The following is a 23,354-nucleotide window of genomic DNA, read 5'->3' as shown; positions in this document are numbered from 1 at the left end:
GGAGTACCTTATTTCACACCTTCAATGCCATCAGCACAGGTGAATTAATTTTAATGTTGTAGCAGAGTTTGCTGCCGCAGGGGTGGTCGCACAAAGGTGAAGGTTCTATGTAGCAATGTACCAGCTCCTGACGCTGAGCTGGACTCTCTGCTCCAGTATCTGTGTTTCCACCAGGCACCCTGAGAGCTTGGGTAAGCGTTACCCAGCCTGGGCCTGGATATTGGGACTTTGAACCATTTTCACAGCACTTCAGGCAGAACTCACTAAATGTTTTTCTGCCAAAAAATATTGGAGGTGTGGAAACTCCAGGGTTTGGTTTTTTTTTTATTGGGAAGCAGAGGATGCTGTTGCAGAAAAGATCTTTATTTGGTTGGAAACACGCTGTCCACCAAATGTTAATTTAGTTGTTTGCTTTTTTTTACCAGTCTCATCTGATTGTGGTGGAGACATTAACCCTCTTCCTTGAATGCTGGATAGTTTAAGGCCCTTTTTAGTTTAGTCCCCCCTATTTTTGTGGGTCTTCAGAATTCTCCCTGTCATTTGCCAAGAGCCTGGTCGGTGACTGAGACTCCAGGTTGTTAAAATATTCATCCAACAGAGAAAACGTGTCCCAAAATGAGCAGCAGTGCTGAAATGGAGATGTCCCTCTCCTTGTTTCATGGCTGCGGGGTCAGTTGTAGGAGACGAGCTTCTCTCTGGGCTCTGAATGTCCAGCCAGCCAGGAGAGGAGCTCGGCCTGCAGCGTTACAGCAGCTTTGCGTACAAACTGTCGACTGCCCCAGCTCTTACATAAGACCAGTGGGGAGAACAGTCCTGCAGGGAGATGCTTGGAACAATAAAATCCTCATTCTAATCATCTCAGGGCAGAGAGGAAGCAGGGATTATTAAATGGCTTTTTATAGAGTTTGAAAACTAGCCAGATCCCACGGCTCGACTGTTTCAGCTAAAGGCTTTAAATCAGCCTACGTGAACTGGGGCCAGGCGGCTGAGGCAGCTGAGCTCTCTGCATATTTATTCCTGGCAGAGAGGCTGCCTCCCCTGTGTCGCTCTGCTGCTGCCCTTTGCCGTGTAGGAACGGTGATGGGCAGCAACCAAAGTCCCTCCGTGCTACTTTGGGCTGGGAGCAGTGGTTTGTGTTTCACCTGCGTGTGGCAGAGCACAGGTAACCACGCAGCTGGTGCCCGGAGGTGCTGGTCGGTCACCTGTGCTGCTTCTGTGGGCTCTTCAGTCCCTTCCTCCCTGCTTGTCGCAGCAGACCTGCAGAAGCAGGGGCTCACGTGCTTTTACGACAATGCTCAGCTGGTGGCCTGAGAAGATGTTGTGTTCCTCTGCTGCCTCCCATCGCATGTGCCGTCCAACTGCTCTGTCATTCGGCCTGCCATCCAGAAACCCAGCATTGTGTACGGCCTTGTCACCGCTGTCCCTCTCCTCAGGGAAAACAGACCACATCAGAGCCTGGGCATGCTGCTGTCATTTGGGACCTCATGGGGCAAGCACAGCACGCGTGCTCTGGCTAAGCTCTTATCACCTCTCGCAATTTTATTGTGAAACGTCCTTGCAAACCTTGTCGCTGTTGGTCACTTCCCCAAGTCTCCAGCTGCTGGAGTCATGGGAACACTTTAGAGTTTCAGCTTTCTGTTTGTCTAGAAGAAGTTGTAAACTTTGTGGCTATAAACCTGAAAACACGAGCAAAAGGAGTCAAGGGAGCCCCAGATGAAACACAACACTGGCATTGAAACCCTGCTCCTGCCAGGGCCTCAGATTATCGCTGCGAGATAACCTGTCGTGAGACAGCGCAGGAAACAAGGTGCGAAGAAGCAGCCTGCAGTCTCCACGGTCAAAAAAGCAAACCCAGTGCATCGTGTTTCCCTTTAAGCTGCTGCCGTAGCTCTGCCGAGGGCTCTGAGTGCAGGGGTATGAGCTGTACCCTCTGCTCCTCACCCCTGGGGGTGCCCAGCCCCTGCAGTCGGGCCAGTCCTCAGGCTTCTGCTGAGGTGACCAGTGAAGGGCCAAATGTGACGCTGCTCTTCATGCAATGGGCAAGGCTGTTTAATAGTAAAAGGTTTGTAGATCCTGCAAAAGATAACTGCTTCCTCCTCCCTACCAGCTAAATCTAGTTTCTGCCCCGTTAGCTACACCCAGGTGATGCTGGCTGTTCATTGCAGGGCTGAGGGAGGGCAGAAGAGTAGTGGGGATCCAGCTGGAGAGGGCAGAGGAGAGGAAAAGGTAGCAGAGACCTTGCTTGAAGGAATCTGCCTGCAGTGGGGCAGGACCTGGACCTCCACATGTTCGCGTGCCACTGCGGTTGTGGTGTGACCTATGTGTACTGGGAGAGAAAGTGCAAGGGATTATTTTTACATACACACCCACACTTTTTTTTTTTTTTTAAACAGATGACTACATGGCAAAATTAACAATCCTTGGCCATCTTGCCATTGGCAGTGTTAAGGCCCATAGATTAACTTCAACACAAGGCAATGAGGGTCCATCAATTGGGAAGAACCTTTCTAGCTGGTTAAGATGGCTATTGGAAAGGAGTATTTATAAGAAATGTTAACGAGATGAATCCCAGCAGCTGTTGGCTCAGCCACGGATCGTGCGGTGGTATATGTATTCCCTGCGGCTTCCTCCGAGTTTCCCTCACGCAGGGGCTAAAAAAAGACTTTAAGGTGGGTAAAAACCTACCGTCGGCTCCGGGAACCTGCTCCGCCGCAGCGCAGCCCGGGCTCCCCAGGAGCATCCTCTGCCGGTACCGCTCACTCCGGCTGTCTCCGCTTTCGGGTCGAAGCAACTCCGTTGCGACAGTGCCATCGTGAGGCCGCAGCACCAGCGCTCTGGCCAGGAGCCCATCGATGAGCCGGGGGGGTCGAGGGGGACAGTCCCGGCGGCGCGGCGAGTCCCTGCTGCTGGTGCAGGCAACGAGCCCCTGCGGCTCCCCAGGTAAAAGCGCTCTTTTTCGCTTCAACTTGGCAGCTCTTCTTCTGGGGAGCTGCTCTCGGCCGTTCCCCTGCCGGTTTGATTCAAGGCTGGGTCTGGGCTGGTGATAATTTTCTTAGGAGCATGGTGTGGGGAAGAAAACCCTCCTAGAGAAATCCTGCCAGGGTGCAGCTAAAGCTGGAGCGGTCGTAGTGTGCGTGGAAGAGGGTGGTCATGCACGATGGGTGGATGGGCAAAATGAGCCTGTATTTGTCTCCTTCACCGGTTTCTCTGATTAGCACCCCGGGGGCCACCCTTTCTTTCAGGAGCACTGCTTTCCTTGTACCTGCCACCAGTTTCTAAAGGGCTACCATTTCCCTTTGTGAAGCGAGGGTAGCTCTGAGGCTAAATCAGCGAGCAGGAGCTGAAATATACTTTCTGAGCAAGAACACAGTCCAAAATCTTTTTCTCTTCCCTCAGGTGCAACTTCTGTTTCCATGGACATGCTGTTCCTCGTGCCAGCTGCCACCTCTCTCCATCGCAGTTTCGTTACACGCTTCTGCATGCCCTTCTAATCCTTCAGTTGCCGGATGCTCCTAAAGCAGCTACGGCGCTCATCACACCGTGGTGGCTGTACAGGTACATGACTTTATATGCAGCCTGTAAAGGACTCCTGTTTACTCAATGAGAATGAGCAACAGAAAAGGCAAGCTGTACTAGACATTAATTTCAGTATCCCTCACCTAAAACGATCCTAGATGAGAGGTTTTAAATAAACCAGCTCTGGTTGATTGCTAGTGCAATTCTTCACAGGAGTGGGAGAGGAGAATATCTCTTCACACCTGTGTGCACACTGGTAATTGACATTTGATTCTGTTTGTCCTGCAGGGAAAACAAGAGTCGATGCTGAATGGCTGGTGGCCGTTTCCTGCGCAGCCCTGAACAGCAGCACATGGCAGAGCCTGCCTCACCAGAAGGCACTGAAATTGCTCAATGATCTCTCTTTTCCTGAATGTTGCCCCATCTGTGCAGAGCAGAAAAGTTCCTGCCCACGGTTTGTGTGCAAGAGTTTTGTCAGCAAAAGTTTTGGCTCTTCAGTGACTCAAAAGGAGTAAGTAAAGGGCTGAATGCTGAGGCACTGCTTGTCCAGGCTTCCTCTTTGCTTTGAAACTTGCCTCATCCCACAGCTGAAGCGTGGGTTGTCTTGTTGGGTTGGAAGGTACCGAACTGTGTGTTGCCCTTAGGACCACATACCTACCAGGGAAGATTGCCTTGGATCATGTAGTAGCAATAAAAGACCTGGACTATCATCCCTGAGTTATTGTCCCTGGTTCCTGTTTTGCTACTTACGAGGGTTGCCTGAAGTCACTGATAGAACTGCAGCATTGGATGCAGAAAAAAATATAATAATCCTATGGGAACATCTAGAGAGTTCAGTTCTTATGGGTAAGGAACTTGTGGTGGTTGATGGAGTAGACTGTTGAGGATGTTCAGTCAGGGGAACACTGCTTGAGGGAAAGGACTCCTGCTTGTGCAGGATTGTTCTAGAGCCATCAGGCTCAGTTTTTCTCTGCGTGGCAGAGTAATGCCTGGAACACTTTAGATTCAAGTCTTTGTTTCTCAAAGACCCAAGAAAGAGACCCATAGTCAGACACTGAAGAAAACCATTATTTGTTAAATTATTAGCAAGCTGCTTCCGACTGTTATTGCCCATAAATATTTCCACTTGTTTTCTCTTCCCGTAACTTTCCCCTGGTTTGACCTGACAGCTGCACAACTGAGTGTCTCCCTTTCACTCTTTTCTAGCAGCTGGGTAGCTTGTCTGGTGCCACCTTGCTGTACCATACCAGGCCTCCTTCGGAGACTGGCCTACAAAGCAATGTGGGCTGATCAGCACCAAGACATCTCTTACTCCAGCTGTAGTGGAGCCTGGGGTGACATTGGATGACAAGTCTTCGTTATCTACAGCTGCTTCCAATATGGTCTCAGAAATCCCAGAGGAAACTGCTGACTATGATTCTAAACCCTCATAAACTATAACGAAGCCCACAGCAGAATGCTTTGCTGATACCTTGTCCCAGCCCACGCATGGGACTTAGGGGTGCAAGAATGAGCAATTAGTCCAATTAGTTGGACTCTTTAAAATACTCCAGCCAATAACCCTATGTACACATTTGCTTCTCCAGGTCTCACTCTCTAGACTGCTCAGCAAACTTGCTTCTCCCTGGCTGCCCGAGTCTTTCTTTATTTTAGTCTGAATTTGCTTATTACAGTCATCTTGGCCTACAAACTCCTTCAGTTTCACTGGGTTTCTGTTGCAGTTTCAAGAGAAACTGCAGTTTCGAGAGAAAACTGAATTACAAAATTACAGTTATTTTGTAGTGGCTACAGCTTTGGTGTAGCCACTAAATAGGATTGGGCCCAGACTTTTTTCTTTTTTTTTTTTTTTCAATTTTTCCATGGGATATCTCAGGGAAGCCATTGATGCCAGACAAAATAGTAATAATTTAGTCAGGAGAATCTCTTCTGTTGAGCCAGGCTTTAATCACCACTTGTACATACTTCCTTGCTGGTGATAATGCACCCCACCACCACAGACTATGTGGTACTTCTTTCAAGGAAAAAGGAGCTAACTGGATATTCTGTTCAAATCCACCCAGGACAAAGCATTTTTTATTCCATAAATTCTCTAGTTCAGCTTACAGTATTATCTTACACTTCCTGCCATCATCTATCATGTGTATCAGTACTGTTTGCTATGACAAACCACTGCCTGGTTTTGCCTCACAGGAAATAATTTCTGTGGTGAGGCCAGGGATTAGTTGTGCATGTTGTAACTAGGCCCTTCACTTAATTACAATGGCCAACGGCAGCTGTCACCACACCTGTATACCAGTTATTGTATTTGCCATTTATCTTACACCTGGGCTTTACAGTGAGCCCAGTCTGCAGACACTAAAGCCTGGGAGAAATCTATTCACTTGAGCTGCAGGGAAGTTGTTATCAATCACTGGTAATTAAAATATGTCTACGATTGTTTATTGGTCTTTATAATGAACTGTGAAGCAGAAGTGAAAGACAGACAGCGGTACAGTCTGATTTATAGCTTCTGCTTCACTTAGTTCCTGGAAGCAAACGAAGGATTGCAGAAAAGAGCCAATTGGGGGGGGGTGTTTGCTGTCATCAAAAGGCTTAGAGCTGCAATGGCCTTTTCTGTAATCGGGACAAGGTGGAGCCGTACCTCCTTGGACAAACTACAAGGTATATTCTACTGTCCCTGATAGGCTTCTTACAAAGGTGGATGTGCAATGTGAGTCTCTAATCCTGCCTCTGGGTGCTCTGCGATACAGGGAGAGCATCTGCTTCTACCCCAGCCTGGGCTTGTTGCAAAGGAGGAACTGTAGCATAGGGCTCCAGTCCCGCTTCTTGGACAAACTGTGAGAAAGTGAGAGCATCTGCTTTCTTTCCTGATCGGGACTTTCGCTCCAGGAAGAGACCCATGTTGTCTCTGTACGGGAGGGCAATGGATCTGCTGAAGAGAGGCTCCTCAGTCCCCAGCAACTCTCGCACATGTCGTGAAATCTCCTGAAATACAAGACAAAATACCAGAAATTCTCGTTCAGCTAATACCATTCAGCCTGTGTCAGAGCAGCAGGAAAAAAGAACTGAATTTTGGAACAGTTTCACACTTGAAGTTGCAGCTCGAGGGAGATCTGAACCCATGAGCCTGAGTGGCATTGTAAAAGCAGAGCAGACTGGTCATTGTCCAGCTTTACTGTGGGGTATGGCATCACACCCGGTCTCTTAGTAGCACAAATAGCTCTGCTTTCCTTTTTGCACTGGCAGAACAAACAAGTTATGGGTGAATGAGCTGGAATCTATTCTGCCTAATGCAAAAACATTGCTGTTTGCTGAGTTATATTGTCAACAACAGTCTATACACAGAAGAGCTGGAAAAACTAATTAAACCAATCATCCATACTGCTCATTAAGAAAATGATGGGTGACTGGCTGGCTGAGCCAGCTGGACCTGGAACTGTGAGCAAACAGAGCCTTGCCGCTATTTTTGAAGTCACTTCTGAGAATGTAACCTCCTGATTTGACTGAAGCTTCAAAATACAATTCACAAGGTTTTACTGATCTTCTTTCACAGCATTTGCTCAAAACCTTCCCCCAACTTTGGCTTGACTCTGAGGAGCAGTACCCTACTTTGTGTAATAGCAAAAGAACACCAAACTAGTATCTTCAGTGGCTTTGATATTTGAAATACCACTACAGTGGAATTAAAACCAGCAGTAACTTCCCTTGTCCATGCTGCATAGTTTCCACATAATTCACTGTGTAGTTCTCCACCAAACTGCCATTTCCCCTAAATTGCAAAAAGTTTCGGTCTCACTGAGCTGATACTATCACATTTATTTCTATAGTAACTATCTTGGTTTCAAGCGTTCACAGCCTTTCATTGATATTTCTTGTTGGGAAGCTGATGTGCCCAGGATTATGGCCTTAACTTTGCACCTGCTCTAATACACACTTCCTGAAACACCCAAAGGGCTACATCCTGCTCAGAGCTCCTCAGGCTTGGATTCTATCAAAGTTCTTTAAAACACAAATAACTAGCAGGATAGGGCATGATCCTCAAGGATACGTGGGTTCCACTGAACTCTGTGAGACGTTCCCAATTCGCTTGCAAGCTTTGGAAAACATTACAGACAGTCTCATTTCCAAGCTTGCTGCAGCATGCTGGCTACTGCTTGTCCTAGCACTGAGGAAATTCAGTTTCTACAGGAGGAATAGATTATAGTTGATATCTGCAACCTGTGGCTTAGTGTTTCTCAGCAGCTAAACTGCCACTGTACGTAACCCCTATATCCCAATGTGAGGGTGAGGCTTACAAAGTCTATAAAATTCTCGCCATCTTTAGTAAGTGCAAATGACTACAAAGGCTGTATCTGCTTGTACTAGAAATACTCTTGAAGGGCCGCTGTCTGAAAAACTGAGGGTTGGAATCGGAGGCCTTCTCCCCCAACCAACAAGCAAAGTCGTGGCACTAGTCAATGTTTTTAGTGACATATTTAGTTTCAAACAAACAGTTAAGATTGTGCAGCCAGAGAGAACTGTGGTGAAATTGCTTTTTGGTGCTCTACAATAAAACAAATAGCATTCTATTCTGGTCGTTGAAGCATAAAGATTTTTCTCTCTTCCTGGTTATTTGAACTTCTACCTTGTGTCCCCTGGGGAAACCAACTTGAAATCACTTTGTGAAACAAATGATTTGGTTCTGTAAATGCAGCCCCAAGTCCCTCTGTGGTTTCCATTAGGGAGGGGAAGGAGGGTAATAAAATTTAAGTCAACTTGCTTATTTTCTGAACCTTCAGGAAGCTTTGGAAGGCTCCAAAGCCCCAAACTTCAGTCTAGTTAGCTTAACTATCAGTGTTTAAAGATGTAGGTTTGAAAGGAAAATGACCACACAGTTACATGTTTATAAAATGATGAAGAGACGGAGATGCTGTTTGTATTCAGTAATGTGTAACACAAGGAAGTAATAATGAGTTCCCCTTCTGCTGCTTGAGATCAGTGGCTCAACTCCTGCAGGTTAAATCTGACTAGATTTTTAGAAGATTTACAAATCGGTAAGTGGAAAATTACTGAAAAGAAATTCTGGGGGATATCTACGAAAGGCACGCATGCATCTTGCCAAGCAATTTCGTGGGGCAAGAAAAGCAACACAGGCTTAAAGAAAGGCTAAGCACTTCCGATGCACTTAAGGTGTCCCAGACAGGAAGCCTGCAATCTCCAGCCGGCTAAGGATTATACCTGAAAAGACTGAAGAAAGCTAATTGTTTGGCTGAACAAATTTGGTTGCCTAGTTCCAGGCTCCCTCTTTAAATAAGCAATCTGCCTGGGTGGACAGGCTATAGCCTAGCTGGCTTGCAGGCAGAAAGGGTCAGAGCTGGGCCGGGAGGGACTGAGGAGGCAGCTCGGGGACCTGCATGTGGCCGAAGTCCGTGACGCCGATGGCGGGCAGCCTGGAGCAGTCCACGAGGATGAGGCGGCGGCCGGTGATACCGTTGGCCCTGAAGCACTCCTGGGCAGGAAAGCGGAGGGAAAGTCGGGTGGGCCGCCGGCAGCCGGTCGCCCTCGGCCACTACCGCCCCCCTCGCTGTTCACACACGCTCGCACACGCACACAGAGCTCAGGGCCCCCGGTTCAAGCGGAGTCTCCCCGCCCGGGCCGGCAGCCCCGCACCTCGTACTGGGGAAAACCGAGCTGCACCACCCACTCAGCCACCTCCGCGGCGCTCCAGGCCAGGAAGGGGAGGGCGGCCCGCGGCCCCTCCGCGCCCTCGGGCTCGGGCTCGGGCTCCAGCCCCTCGGCCGCCCCCGGCCCCGCGGGCGCCGAGCTCGGCTCCGTTGGCGCCGTCCCCAGGTAACGCGTCCTTCCGGGCCTCTGTCCCCATGGCAACCGCCACTTCCTGGAGGCGCACCCCCTCTTCCCTTCCGCTACCCCCTCCGTGCTGCCAGCCTACACCGCCGCCCGCGCCCGGGGGCTCTGCGGAACTAGTCTTGGACTGGCTACGTTGCCGAGGGGGGCGGCTGAGGGCCGAGCACCGAGGCACCGCCCTCTCCCTTCTGCCGGGCTTGCGGGCACCCGATCGGTTCTTGCCGTCCTCCCGCTCGGCTGTTTCCGCCGCCGGCATCCGCAGCGCTTCGGCCCCGCTCGGCTCTTTCCGCCGCGGCGGGCTGCCGCCCTCGGCTCCGCGCCCGCCCGCTCAGCGCTGCCGATGTCGGACGTGCCGCTCGCCGCCGCTTCCCGCCTCCAGCCCCCGGCCGTCGGGGCGCCGGGCGGCTCTGCGCCCCGGCTCCCCTCAGGTACGGGCTCGGCAGGGGAGGGGGCAGCCGGGCTGGCCGCAGCGGGGAGCGACTCCCCGCCTGAGCGCTTCCCTTCCGGCGGCGGTGAGCGCTCCCAGCCCGGCTGGGGTCCCCGAGGAGGAGCAGCCCCGGCGGCGGGGCGGGCTGCCCGGGCAGCGCCCGCGGGGCTGCCGGCGGTGAGGCGGCAGGCCGGGGGGGCGCCCGTTTGAGCGTTGGCCTTACGGCCGGGGAGAATACCGCGAGTTTACTTTCCGCGGTGGGTTTCTTCGTTTCTCCCGGGGAGAAGCCGCATTCCCACGGTGACGGTTTGCTTCGGGGCACGTACGAAGAGCAGCGTCGGGAATTAGTCGGTGGCTAATGCTCGCCACCGTCTCGGGTGGGGTGGCTGCTGGGGGAGAGGGGCGGGCTGCGGTGCCTGGGCGTCCCCTTGTGCGGCTGTCACCCGCGCTGAGGGATGGGGCTCCCGCCACCGCTCACCCCCGCTCCAGCGCCCGGAGCTCCAGCAACAGTTCCCGGTGGTTCTTCCCTGCACAGGGGGAAGGGCGAGGGCTGTTGGAGGTTTGTCGGAGACAGGGCGCTTTCCCCGGGGAGAGAGGCCCCGTGGGTCTGTGCCGTGGTCTGGAGGTGCCACCCAGCTCCCGGTTGACTCCGGCGGCGGTAAGGTGTACCAGCAGAGAGCTGCGAAAGCTGCAACTGGTCCGTGCCCAGTCTGCTGCCTTCGTGCCATCAGGCAGCGGGGCTGTGGAGCACACACCACAGTCGTATGGGACAGAGCTTTCCCAGAGTTCAGGAGACTCAGGGGAGACCAGGGGCCATCTTTATAGACAGTCCTTTTAGCAGCGACCTAGGAATTTCCATCTCGTCAGTGCCCTGTGGGAACCGCTGCGTGATTGCTTTTTCCAGGGCTTTGTCAGCCCAGTTTTACATGATGAAATTTGGCCTTGTTCTGTCCTTCTAAAGCTAGGATTGGTGGTTCAACAAACCTGGCTGCTAAGAGTGGTTCCGCACCAAAAGCATTCATGGGTTTTTGTTCTCCCTTTCCTAAGGTTGAGATGACTAAAAATCTTTGTTCTGCAAGGTGCTAGACACAGCTCATAACACGAAAAACTGGTTGGCACAGCTCTTTGCTCCACAGCTGTGTGACTTTGTCAACATTTGATTGCTGGCAGTAGTTTTTCCTCCTGTCTGACGTTTATTTTACCTTCTCTCTGTGTATTCTGTTTGTTGTTAGAAAATGAAGACTCGACCCAAAAGACAGAGCCTGCAGATCAGCTGGTTGATTCTATGGAGTCCAGTGCTTCACAGAGCAGGTAGGAAAATATTTTTGTGTGTTGTGGCTTACACGCGTGACAGTCTGTTTCACCCCTGTGACCTCCTCCATATGGCAATCGATGCTTTGCAGGTGAAGAGAAGGACTGGAGACTGAATTGTCTGCTTTGGGACAGCCTACACCAGGATTAGTATAGGAAGGGCTGTTCTTACAGGCTTAAGGTTGTTTTAAAGCTTATGAAATGATGAAGTGTAGTTCACGGCTCCGCTATTCAAATCATAGAATCATTCAGTTTGGAAGGAACGCTGCAAGGTTTTGTAGTCCATTGTAAGAGCTAATAAACTTTCAGCAGGAAATTTTCTCTATCCTGTCTGAAGGATACTTTAATAATTAAGCATTCCCACTGTCTATAATTCTGATGGAAGCTGAGCAAGAAAACACCTTTTACTCTTTTCTTGACAATGTTTTGGTTTTTTTCTTCGCCCTTTGTTTTCTGTGTCACTGCTTCATTAATGCTGCTGATTGATCCTGTTATCAGATATTTGGCTCATTATTATATCTGCTGGGTGTATGGTGCCTGTACCCGAGTCACTGCATTGGTTACAAGCACTAATACCGTAAGCAGTGGAGTTTCATTTGCCATCATATGTTTGTTGCACAGGATACAATTTCAGAAATGTGTGAGTTAATTACATCAGAAAGCAGATAAACCACAAGCTCATTAAAAAAGAGGGGTGTGTGTGTGTGTGGAATTCCAGCAAAACCCCCAGCAAACCACCTTACTTCTAAAACAACAGTTTGATGCCATCTTGGCTTGATGCTAGTGACATCTGTATCAGCCTTCTTGACTCCAAATGCGTGTTCTTCCATCTTTTTATTACGGCCTCTAATTTTCTTCAAAGAGATTAATACAGCCTGTGAGCAAAACGGCCTCTGCGGAACTACTCTTTGATTGGCAATGCAGCCAAGGGGGGGCGGCTAGATAAAATCTGTACCCTCATAGGAGTAAAGATTTGGAAACAAAAGCCACATTTGCCCTGTTCTAGTCTTCCCTATGGATACAGCAAGGAATGTGTCCAAGTTGAACTGTGTATGGGGGTTTTTTTTAATTATTTTTTTCAACTATTCTGCATTATACTGATAGTCTGGTCACTTGCTAATGAGAATATTTCCCATTTCTGAAAGGAGACATTTGAGGAAGTGCACATATTTTCCATTACTGCTGCGTTCTCATGTTTCTGATCGTTTAGACCAAGGCACTTGACATTGGTTTTATAGTGCTGTGTGTGAAGGCTTTGCTTTTCAAAAGGGCAACTGTTTCTATTCTTATTAAAGACTAGGTTGCTTCTCATGGAATTTTCACATAATATCTGAGAGTACAACAGAAGAGACTCTTCCAGCATCCATCTGAGTTCATTTGGGATGATAACTCTTTCAAGCTACAGACAATATGCAGCATTTTTAAAATATAACTTAGAAGAAAACCCTCAACAGAGAACGAATGCCAAAATTGTTTCCTTTCTTATCTATTCTTTCCCTGCTACATACTTATCTTTTTGTTCTAACATGTCCATCTCCTCTTGTCACAGTGCAGTACTTTGACCTCTTCGCTATTATTGTGCTGCCATTGTATGTCTTAGACTTGCTTGTCTGTGCAGCATATTTGAATATGGCAGAGAGACGCCTGAGTGCTCCCTGTATCTCTTGGGATTGCTAATAGGAAAGGCATAATTGGCCACATAAGTAGAGGGCATTTTCAGGATGGCTGTCAAAACTGCTTTGAGTCCTTTCACTGATCCGGTTGACCTCTGATGGAATATACAGGTGTTATGTAGTGGCTGGCATGAAAGAAGTTGTCCTTTCTTGAGCATAAAAGTTGCTACTGATTTCTGCACTTGGTACAGTGTTGGTGAGCCAGCATGCTGTGGGGTAAGTGTGGTGAATTACTGCTGTCTAAAGCATGATAAATATGGAGTATCTCACTGAAGTTGTTCCCTCTGGCTCCCATGGAAGATAGTTACATGGAAATGAGGGCAGGACTGGGGTGCAAAGGGCTCTTTTTGCACTGGGGAGGTGCTGACCACAGAAGCTTGTTCCCTTCAGTTGATTTGAATTCGAGTTTCAGAGCAGAGTGATTCCTCTGCTGGCTGTGCTCTGGGTGCAAGTGCTGAATTGTAGTGCTCTCTTCCTCCGAAAGGTCGCAGATTGGGTCGCTTGTGAGTGCGGGCGCGACAGAGGATTCGAAGGAAGAAGCTGGCACTTTGGAGGACCGGGAAGTGGCTGAACTAGAAGAGAAGCTGCCTGACCAAATCCAGTCCCTCAAAGAGGTAGGTGGGTGTTTCTTCCACCCTACTGCTGTGCTTATGGCTGTGGGACTGAAGCTTTAAGGATTGTGTTAAGACAAAAGTAGCATTAAAATAGATTCAGTTATATTTTTTTTCTATACATTAGCAGGAGGTAAGCATTATCTGCCTGATTTGCAAAATCCCTCTTGCCTCTTCAGCTAGTCCTCGCTTCCTTGCAGTTTTTAGCTCGCTAAGGCTTCAAGGTTATTCTCACCACCTTCTCGCCTCTTGTCTGGGGCTTCTGGGAATTCCCTCCTTGCAGATTTATGGAAGAGGGTACTGAAAGCGATTCTGCCATCTTTTGTTTCTTTTGGTGAGCAGCCAATTCATTTGCATTACAGATACGGTCAGGAAAACTTGTGCAAGTGGCACCTAGCTCAGGAGCTGTGAGTTTGCATATATGAGAGAGGGCTGGCCCTGGTGAACCAGATGGACTTTTAACTAGGATGCAGCAAATGGCATTTAGGTTGTGGCTGTAGTCTAGATGCACACAGAGCTGAAAGGTTCTCCCTAGAGAGATTGTGTCTTGGGAATTCTTTCCAGGAGTAGTCAGCTAAATCTGTAAGGCTGTTGTTGTGTTGAGAGGTGACGATTAACTCTGGGGCAGATGCAAAGATGTGCTGCCCAGGGACTCTCAGCGAGGCCAGGGGGTGTGTAATTTGTGAGGCAAACGCAGCATTTGACTTCAAAGTTCATGACTTCGGTACTGTGGGGGAAATAATGCAGAGAGGTGTCTCAGAGCCAGCCAGTTCTTTTTAACTAACAGAATCTTCTGTACAGTCTGACTTGTAATTCAGGCATCTTTCTGAATCCTAATGAGTCACTTTAAATCCAGCTGGGGACTTTCTTACCACAATGGTCTTTGTGACAACGTTTATGTGCTTTGTGCAGGAGGCTGTTGTTCGGATAAGCAACTACCATGTACCTCAAGGAGCAGGGGATATAGTGATGATTCAGTCAGATCACACTGGTGCTGTGGATATCCTTTCAGCTGAGCTGGAGACTGCAGACCTCCTTGGGGAGCAGAGGAAAGGTGAGTCCTGAAAGGAAAACACTTGCTGGGGATGCTTTTTAAGTGCCTGCCCTGGCTAGAGAAGAGCAGAAGCTCTCCTAGAGACATGCTAATTCCTGCTGGAAATTTGGGCTCCTGGCTAGCGACTGGGAAAACCCCACATCCAAGCAGGCTCCAGAATGCAAAAACCTTATCAGAAATAGTGTCAATGTTTTCCGATAACAGTTTGTCAGTAGTGAAAAGTCAGGTGAGCCCAAGATCTTTTCCCTTGTCTCAGCTCAGCCTCCCCCTCTGGCTCCACCCACTATGTGGACCACTGAGAAGACGAAGGAGTTCAAAGCCAAGATGGGAAAGGAGAAGAATGGCCGGATGGTGGTGAAGCGAGGTGAGGTGGTGACAGTCCGTGTGCCAACCCATCCTGATGGGAAATGCATTTGCTGGGAGTTTGCGACAGATGACTACGACATTGGATTTGGAGTCTATTTTGACTGGACCACGGTTACCAGCACTGCCATTACTGTTCAGGTCAGCGAATCCAGTGATGAGGAAGATGAAGAGGAGGAGGAGGAAATTGAAGGTTAGTGCAGAATTTATAAGGGTTAATTTGTGGTGCTTGTTGCCATGCTGCTGAGAGTGTCTGTCAGATGCTGTAATTTCCATCTACTTTGTTTACTCAGCCCACTTGTTATCTCTGCAGCCTTTTGGGTTCTTGGTTAGGCTGTGATGAGAAAGCGTTTTTCCCTTCCTGCTTTAGCGTATGTCAACGGCTGTCCTTCTCCAGTAGCATTATTAAAATTGAGCATGTTGAAGAATAAAATCGGAATTCACTTGTTCAACTTCTACCTGATAAAAAGATTAGGGTCTAAGATTTTAACTTGGCTGTTTTTCTTAGCCTCTCAGACTGAGAAATTTCTGGAGGTGAGTAGGAGCAAAAAGGTTTTATTTCTGGGGTGGCTTTGTCTGGTTGTTTTGTTGTGTTTTTTTTTCCCCCTCAGTACATCAGTAGATCCTGCTGACTGCATTTGAGAGGATTGCTAGCTGGGTCTTTGTACTTGTGAAAAACGCAATGATGTTGCCTGTTCCGTGGCTTCAGTGTATGTGTGACCAGGGGGCTGGGGGTTGGTGTCTGAAATTAATTTTGCAGATTCTCCAAAGAGGGGTAGGTTCCTATAGGAGGAATCCTCCTGGAGAAGTGAATTGAGGACATATACACAGTGAGGTTATAGCTAAGAGCTTTCCTGCATTTCTTTTCCTTCAAGTCTATATCACTGGACCACTGTTGTGTGTTTAAAAGCAGTGAGGTGTCTAAAAATGAAGTCCAGGGAGAGGAGAGAAGGCTGGCAGGCAAGTGGATACTGTCCCATCAGTATTCCCAAGAGAACCGGTTCTCAGCATGTCCTTTGATAAGCAAAGCTGAATTTTGTGGGTATTATTTGCAGAAAGGTCAGAGCAGATGCTATGGGTAATGCTATCAGAGTTAGCCTTCCATATATCTGCATGCCTCTGCTGCATTCGGGTCTTGTTTATCTTTTTCTGGACTACCTAGTGGCTTAACTGTCTCTGGCCTACTTGCTTGTCTCCTCTCTCCCATTCAGGACTCGCCCCTGCTGGTGATGTGGAAAGGGGCTCCAAAAGCTATCTGCGGAACCGCTACGGAGAGATCATGCCTGTGTATCGGCGGAACAGCCATCGGGAGGTGCAGGCAGGCAGCCACGAGTACCCAGGCGAGGGCATCTACCTGCTGAAATTTGATAACTCGTACTCTCTCCTCCGCAATAAGACTCTGTTCTTTCACGTGTATTACACCAGCTGAAGAAACGGGAAGGGGCAGGGACGGCAGGCAGGTAATGGTGAGCGTAGCAGGCTGCCACCCAGCCCTGTACCGCTTGATGGGCGCTGCTGTGTGACGGAACCAAGGCACAATTCTGCCAGCTCCTCTTCAGACACTAACTGGTTTCTCCCTACACCTTCCTTCCCTGCTGTCCCAGTGGAGAAAGGTAATTGTGACTGCCTGGTTGTCCATAGGCAGCTGCTTTCTTTAAAACTTCAGGAGGTCTGCTCTGTGCAGGCATCGGGCTGCGCCTTCGTGTCACAGACGGTAAATGCCCAGAGGCCAGGTTCAGGTGCTCGTGGTTTCGATCTGTTGCACTGGTACAAAATGAAGTGAAAATATTCTTGATCTGTTACTATTTTTGTGAATAACTTTTTCTGACTCTCCTGCTGCATCTGCATCACTAGAGGGCAGCTGTCAGCTGCAGTAAGCCAAAAGCACAGCTGGCTTGTCACCTCGCCACTGATAATCTCGTCACCTACCACCATTACATGTCACCAGCAGCCAGCGCTTCCCTCGCTCGTGTGTGTGTGTGTGTGTGGATGTAGCTGGCCAGTAGCCCCTGCTGTGGTGGCTACACCATGCTATGACGGGCAGGCCCCAAACAGCAGCCACGGCATGTGTTTGAACAGGGGGTGGGGGTAGGGTGCCCACCTAGAAGTCCTTAAGAAGGTTTTCCTACACATTAAGAATCGGATGTTATACCCATTGGTTGTAGGGATATGTAGATGATTAAAACTTCAGTGACCACCAAAAGGTTTTTTTCTATAATCCAGATGTGAAGCAGAAGAAATTGCTTACTGCTGTGCTGAATAAAGCTTGGAGTCCAACCAATAAATATACAGGAAGTGTTTCCCAGGAGCAGCATGTTGGTTCACTAGTATTGCTGCTGGCTGGATAATACCATATGTAGCAAGGAAAAGGCTCCCCAGAGAAGTGTAGCTTGTCAGCTGCTATTGCTGTCGCAAAGGTATTGTTAGAAAAGAACATCTCTGCTCAGAAACTTGGAAGGTGTGGGGTGTAACCAATCCTTTTTGTGAAACAGAATCAGCAAGGCCGTTGCTGACCCTGACCACGTAGTACAGGATGGAGTTCCTTGGCATGTTTGGGTGGCTAGCGATGGCATTAGTGATCACCTTCTGCTCAAGTACTGGCAGAGTTGAACAAGGATTAAGTCAATCCTTCAGAGATGAATTTTAAATCATGTTTATCTGTAACTGTTGTTTATTTTAATATTTTTAACTTGAAATCATTCTCTTTTCTAAGAATACTGCTGTATTTACATTTTGATACCTCTTTGCAGAGACACAAAATGGCTGTTTGCATGGTGATTCTAGTAGAGTTCTGGATTTTATTTTTAAATCCTCCAGGAAAAGCGCCTCTACTTGGTCCGTTCCTTCTATTGAGAGGGAATAATGGACAAAATGATTCTGGAGTAGTTAAAGCCAAAGATTTCACTCTCGTAGGAGGGCCACGTATTTCCTATTAAGGCTATATTGTAATGCTGTGCAATTTGCTCCATATTCAAGCTCTTAACTATCTCTGCTTACTTATTCACTGCCCCAGAGCACTCAGTAGGTCAAAAATGGTAAGAGAGAGCAGTCAGTCTGCAGTAGAGCAGGCCAAGCTGGGCGCAGGAAGAGCAGAAGTGCAAAGACCAGTGGTTGGAGCATGGTGGCTTTCTGGGTGAGTAGGCAGGGAGCAGAGTTGGTCAGGGTAAGGAGCAGAGTTGTTGCTGCTTTGGGTCCTGAGATGGGGGAGAAAACAGCTGCCTTTCTCGAGAGAGAGCGAGCACACACCTGGCCTGGGGGGGAGCTGCAAAGCTGCGTTATTCAAGCAGGGGCAACAAGAAGACAACCTTGCAGGTAAACAGAACAGGCTTGGTATCTGTCAGAGTTAAATGCTCTTTCACTTAGCTGCTTGGGGAGGACTATTCCTTCTTTTAGCCTCTCTTGCGGAAGGTGAAGGACCATCCTGTGGCCTTGGTACAGCACTTGAATCAGGCCTGAATAACTTGGGGAAGGCTCTCTCCATTTTTTTCCCCATCCTTTGTCTATTAAGTTCCTAGACACTAAACAGAAGAAGGTAGAAAAGACCCTTCAGTCTAACCACGATGTCAGCACTGCCCCACTCGATGATTGCCTTTGGCCCTTTTCTGGGAGATCCACAGAACCCTGTGTGCACTTGCTGGTTAATGTATGATGCCCTGTCTTTCATCCACTCCATTTTCTAATTAGGATTTATTTACAATGAAGGCAACTCTGACCTGTACATACGTTAGATATTTCAGAATTATTGATCCTCAGTTCCATGGCTTATTGCAGGCTGGTGGTTTATCTCCACTAAAAAACTCCTTCCCTTATAGTGTGGCCTCCCTGTTCCTAACTCGCAGCTACTTCCCCTTCCTGTCTGTTTGATGCTCATTTTAAGCTTCAATATACATTTTGTCATGTTGTAAGAAGTTAATAAGGCCTGCCTCACAACCAATTTTGATCACTCACTGACACATAAATACTATGTGCCAGTTTTCAAGCCATTAGTTAGTGGTTTTAGTTAAGATAAGTTGCACTGTAGACAGTAGTCCTGTTGCTCAGTTCTAGCTTTCTGAAGTGTGGGCCAACCTTTAAAGAGGCTCGGGTCGCTTATTTGGAACTGTGCCTATCTCCATGTCTCACTGACTTAAGCCCAACAGCAGCATTGAACATGGTACGTCATCCTGATCAGCGTGTGCCTGCTCTACACACACAGCGTGCCCATAGATGGGCCTGCCACGGTGACACTGACGGCGTTCGGTGGGTGCTATTTCTCCATTTCAGTTTCCCAGAAGTATCTGGTATCTCTTATGAACACAAGATAGCTTTAGGCACAGAATATTTCATCTGCAGTAAACAGAAGCTCCACAGCTATACAGGATTAATTCTTTTTTTTGTTTATTTTTTTTTTTAATTTCCACATTACGTGAGTGTGTTGTTTCTCAGGTATTCAGATAGCGTTCATTATCCAAGTGACAACTTCTCTTTGGAAGGATATACAGTCTTTATTCATTTTCTGATAAATCCAGTAGCTTGGCTGTATGGCTAGTGATTAACAATAGCCATTGCCATTAAAAATAGAACCCGTAGTTGGTTCAAAGAAGTGTCTTATTTCTCATGCGTCCTTTTTTTTTTTTTAGTTTGAACTAATCTCCTGGGTTTGTATCCAATCCTTCAGTCTGGCTGAGGCAGTTATGGAAACTCTTATAATTTTAATTAGAGACCTTTGGAACTAGACCTTGGGTCTAGAAAGACGAATTAAAAAGGCAGTTGCACTTCAGAGAGGGAAATTAATCCTCGAGAAAGGAAAATTTCCTTCTTTGTTTCTGTGGAAGGAAGACTTCAGATAGGCTTTTAAAATGCATTTCTTCTCCCTGTAAATTGTGTCTAGAAATTCAAAAAGCTAAATCAAGGAAGAAGCTTCTTTTGCATTTTGGGTTTGCTTTTGAGAAAGCACAAAATTGTTTTCCAATTTTGTTTTGAATATAATTTAGATCTAGAAATACGATTTACATGTTCAGCCAGAGATATAAGACAGTCCTGTAGTGCAGGACTTGTAAAAAATTAGCTTGTATAGTTGTTTATTTATAATAATGGTAACAATCTGTTGGGCATTTTTTTTATGTCAAAGAAGGTCATATGCTTTCCATTTTTTTTCTCTTTTTTCCCCCCTTGCATGTAATGTAGCAGCAGGAGTTTAAAATGTATGTTTTACTGAGGACAGAGAGTTAAAATGGCTTAAATCCGGGACCACTTGTACTGGTTTAATTTACTCATAAACCCTTTGGAGGCCTGTAACATAGATTCTTGTGAAAGGTGATCAGACATAGACTAGTTGTAAATTAATGCTTGGGACCCATTTAATAGTTACATAAATTATTATTGGTAATGAGCCATTTACATGAACAGGTAAGATGCAAAAGAGAACGAGCTTAGTTGTCTGACTTCAGATGCTAAGAAGAAAGTCGCGTTACTATGCAACCGAGTCTCAAAGACAGCCCCACGCCTTTCTTTTTGGCTCTACCCCGTACACTTGTCTTCTTGTAACTGTGTGTGTATGTCACCTTCTTCTGTGGGCCAGCTATCCTGGTGCTGGGCCTGGGGAGGTGGGTTAGAGGTGAACCTTGTCACATCTCTAGTTGCTGAAAGATACTCATTCTTGTGGGGAATTAGGGTTGAGAATGATTCCCTAAATGAGTTCACTTTTATCCCCACTGTTTATACCTTTCCTTCTTGTCTCACTACCCCTACTAAAGCCACTCCACAGAGGATTTATCACAAGGTGCCTTAGGAACAAGGAGCATGTTTGAAATAAGAGCCATAGATGTCATTAATCCAAGGGATTCCTTCTCCTTATTTCTCTGCCCGTTCGGGTAGAGGGGAGTTACTTCCTAAGGTCAGGCAAGGAAAGCCCCTGTAGGCTGTTCCTGGAGATTTAAGCTGTTCATTAGACTGCCTTGTTGCTGTAAGATGAGTCGTAGAATGGTGTTTGAGTTTCCTGGCGCCATAAGATCTTTGCCTTTTAAAATCATATGCTGCTGTCAGATATTGAGGAACACCAGAGGACCACTCCTTTTGATATGCTGATGCTAAACCTGAGGACCAGAGGAACACGAGATAGATATAGAAGAGCATTCCTTGTGACCATTCATCATTTTCTCTAAACAGTGTCTGAATCCAGTGTTGGGAGTGGTGTGTGCTGATGTGCATTGAGGCTGGATAAGAGACCAAAGCAACAAAGTTTTTTATGATCTACAAATGTGAAAGAAAAGACTGTTTCTCCTTTTCTCATCTCTGGGAAAATAATGGATGTGACAATGTCATGTAAATGTAGCAGACCATCTCGATTGGTAGAATGCAAAAAACTGATCATGTTAAATACATCGGCTAATTAGACTGTGAAAGAAGCCAGGAGTTTAGCAGGAATCAAAGTGCTACGTCATTTATCTAAATAAGTTGATTTGCCGTAAATGCCAACTAAATAAAATTTTGGAAGGTACATAAAACTACAGAGTTCAAATACATCTTGGTAGGAGGATAATTTTCTGTGGGGTTATTCCACATTTGCCTCCAAAGAGTCTCTGACAACTTATTCTGAACCACTGGTACTGTTGCAGCTGAAGACACATCATCAGGCTGGGTAGACGATGGGTCTGACTCCCCTTGGCTCTTTTGCATTCTGTTCTGGATTTTACATGTTGCTTCCTCAGAAGCTTCATCACAGGAAAGGTACTCGTTATCAGTTGGGCAGAGAGGATGAATTTTGTGATCCATCAGTGAGGGTTATCTGGTTTAAGCCCATCTGGACTGGTGAGTCATGTCCCTTGGGCAAGAAGCTGAATGTCCACCATTAAGCTCCTAAGGAGGCTTTGCCAAGTAATGACCTTGAAGTTTAGGAGCTGCGTTTTGAAATTCTAAATAGCTGGAGATGGTCTCCCTGCAACCTCCAGGATGCCCTGGTGACTGCTCTCCTCCGAGAGCAGCAGTCTGCTGTCAACTCACTTCTGCAAGCTGCTAGCACAGTCTTTCAGTGGGGAGCATCTTTTAGCTGGTTATATTTCTTTCGGAGCTATATTCTTGTGAACTGCGATGGTTGTCTGTCAGTCCTTATCGATGTGATGTGTGAATATTTTGACGTCCTGTGATTTCAAAATTGAGTTCTTGGCACCAACCATTTGCTTTTCCTGTCCTCCCAAGATAGGAGTTTTAAATGGAGGAGAGGGTATTTTAACAAAATGTGGCACTGAACCTCTTGCTGAAGGGCACATGTGAAGACTGTATTTATGGTGTGCTTGCATTCCTTCTATGCTTGGTTTGTATTGTTTATATTTGATGTGTTGTGGCTGATTTGTAATAGTATATTGGAACTTACACCCTTTAAATAAACTTTTCACTATGCAACCAAGGACTTTGTTTCCTGTTTAAAGCAAATGAGTGTCTTGATATGAAAAACTGCACTAGACTTTCAAAAAAAAAAACAACCGACCAACAAACCAAGAATACAATTAAACTTAGTTTTATAAGCAAAGAGGAGACAAATACTCAAAGTGTACTTTGCAGTGTACTGGACATTCTGGTTGCAAACGGACAGGAAAAATGCTCTGTTGTCAGCTGCTGTTGCTCATTCCAGCCAGGAATTTTTCTGTCCATTAAAATGACTTGGTGAGATTTTTTATTTTTTTTTTTTTAAATTCTTCAAATTCTTTGCAATGCTTGAGATTATACTGAATGCCTGAAGAATGGGAGAGGAACAAGTAAGTAGCCAAGCTCATATCATGGACACGGATAGAGTTCTGAGAAGCTGGACTGGGACCTTAAAAGAGTTTGAATGTTTTACCCTCCAGTGCTTCATACTGGTACTTCTCACCTTCGTTTGCAGAGATCCCCTATAGCTAGCTATTCTGTTACTTCAGCTTTTCAGTCTGAAAGATTAAAAACAATTCCTCTTCAATTATCTAGAGAAAAGTGTCTGCCCTTCATAGCTCCTCATAGCTGCTTGCCCATCAAATTATCTTACTATGAAGACTATATTTATATGGCCTGAGGGAAGCACACCTGCTGGTGAAAATGAAGAATGATACCTGCAGCCAGGGCCATCCTTCCTCGCTTATCTCTTTAAGGAGTTTGGTAGGACAAGTGCTGCAGAAGTTCAGTGGGCCTTTGTTGTAGTCCTGTGTTTCCCTGGAGCACTTTTATAACATAATCAATGGGCAGGAGCAATCACAAAGCAAGATGATCAAAGGGGTTGGTAACTCTGTCAAGTTTAAGATGTTTCATCTTGGTTTAAGACCACCAAAGAGAAATGGCACTACAGCTATTTCATTACCACACACTTGCTGGGAATCACTGTCCTTGTGCTTGGCTCCTGGTGTGGCCAAGAGGAAAACTAAGCAACTTGGTGGGGGAGTGATGTGAAATTTCACGATGCTAGTTCTTTCCCACCCTTTCTGTAATTTTGAGGGTCGGGCTGCGGCAGAAACGCTCTGATGGTGAGCTGCCCAGTGAAGGTCTCGCAGGAGGCTCTGGTGGCCCTGCCTGGGAAGTGACTCCCGCCTGTTTCAGCTGCGCAGGGAGAG

General features: G+C 47.1%; 2 protein-coding genes across 2 annotated transcripts; both read left to right on the top strand.

The window, feature by feature from the left end:
* Positions 1–115: 115 nt before the first annotated feature.
* NOXRED1 (NADP dependent oxidoreductase domain containing 1) lies at positions 116–4,949 on the top strand. The gene is given in 7 exon segments (XM_074149587.1): positions 116–191; positions 1,253–1,435; positions 2,784–2,893; positions 2,895–2,940; positions 3,805–4,027; positions 4,660–4,698; positions 4,700–4,949. Coding segments are annotated over 7 exon segments (927 nt in total).
* A 4,622-nt stretch (positions 4,950–9,571) lies between these two features.
* Positions 9,572–22,181, top strand: TMED8 (transmembrane p24 trafficking protein family member 8). Its single transcript, XM_074149705.1, has 6 exons — positions 9,572–9,788; positions 11,020–11,098; positions 13,256–13,385; positions 14,295–14,436; positions 14,693–14,992; positions 16,011–22,181. Exons 1-6 carry the CDS (start codon positions 9,701–9,703, stop codon positions 16,226–16,228), a joined length of 957 nt encoding a protein of 318 aa, XP_074005806.1. The 5' UTR covers positions 9,572–9,700; the 3' UTR covers positions 16,229–22,181.
* The last annotated feature ends 1,173 nt before the right edge of the window (positions 22,182–23,354 follow it).

The sequence above is a fragment of the Numenius arquata genome, chromosome 6 (genome assembly GCF_964106895.1).
Source record: "Numenius arquata chromosome 6, bNumArq3.hap1.1, whole genome shotgun sequence".
In the NCBI taxonomy this organism is placed as follows: domain Eukaryota; kingdom Metazoa; phylum Chordata; class Aves; order Charadriiformes; family Scolopacidae; genus Numenius; species Numenius arquata.
This window is presented reverse-complemented; position numbering and strand designations above follow the sequence as displayed.

Bases quoted from the DNA above. Each gene is read 5' to 3' on its own strand.
- TMED8 (XM_074149705.1), top strand. From the start codon at position 9,701: ATGTCGGACGTGCCGCTCGCCGCCGCTTCCCGCCTCCAGCCCCCGGCC. The intron at 9,789-11,019 runs GTACGGGCTCGG...GTTTGTTGTTAG, and splicing joins TGCGCCCCGGCTCCCCTCAG to AAAATGAAGACTCGACCCAA. The intron at 11,099-13,255 runs GTAGGAAAATAT...TTCCTCCGAAAG, and splicing joins TCCAGTGCTTCACAGAGCAG to GTCGCAGATTGGGTCGCTTG.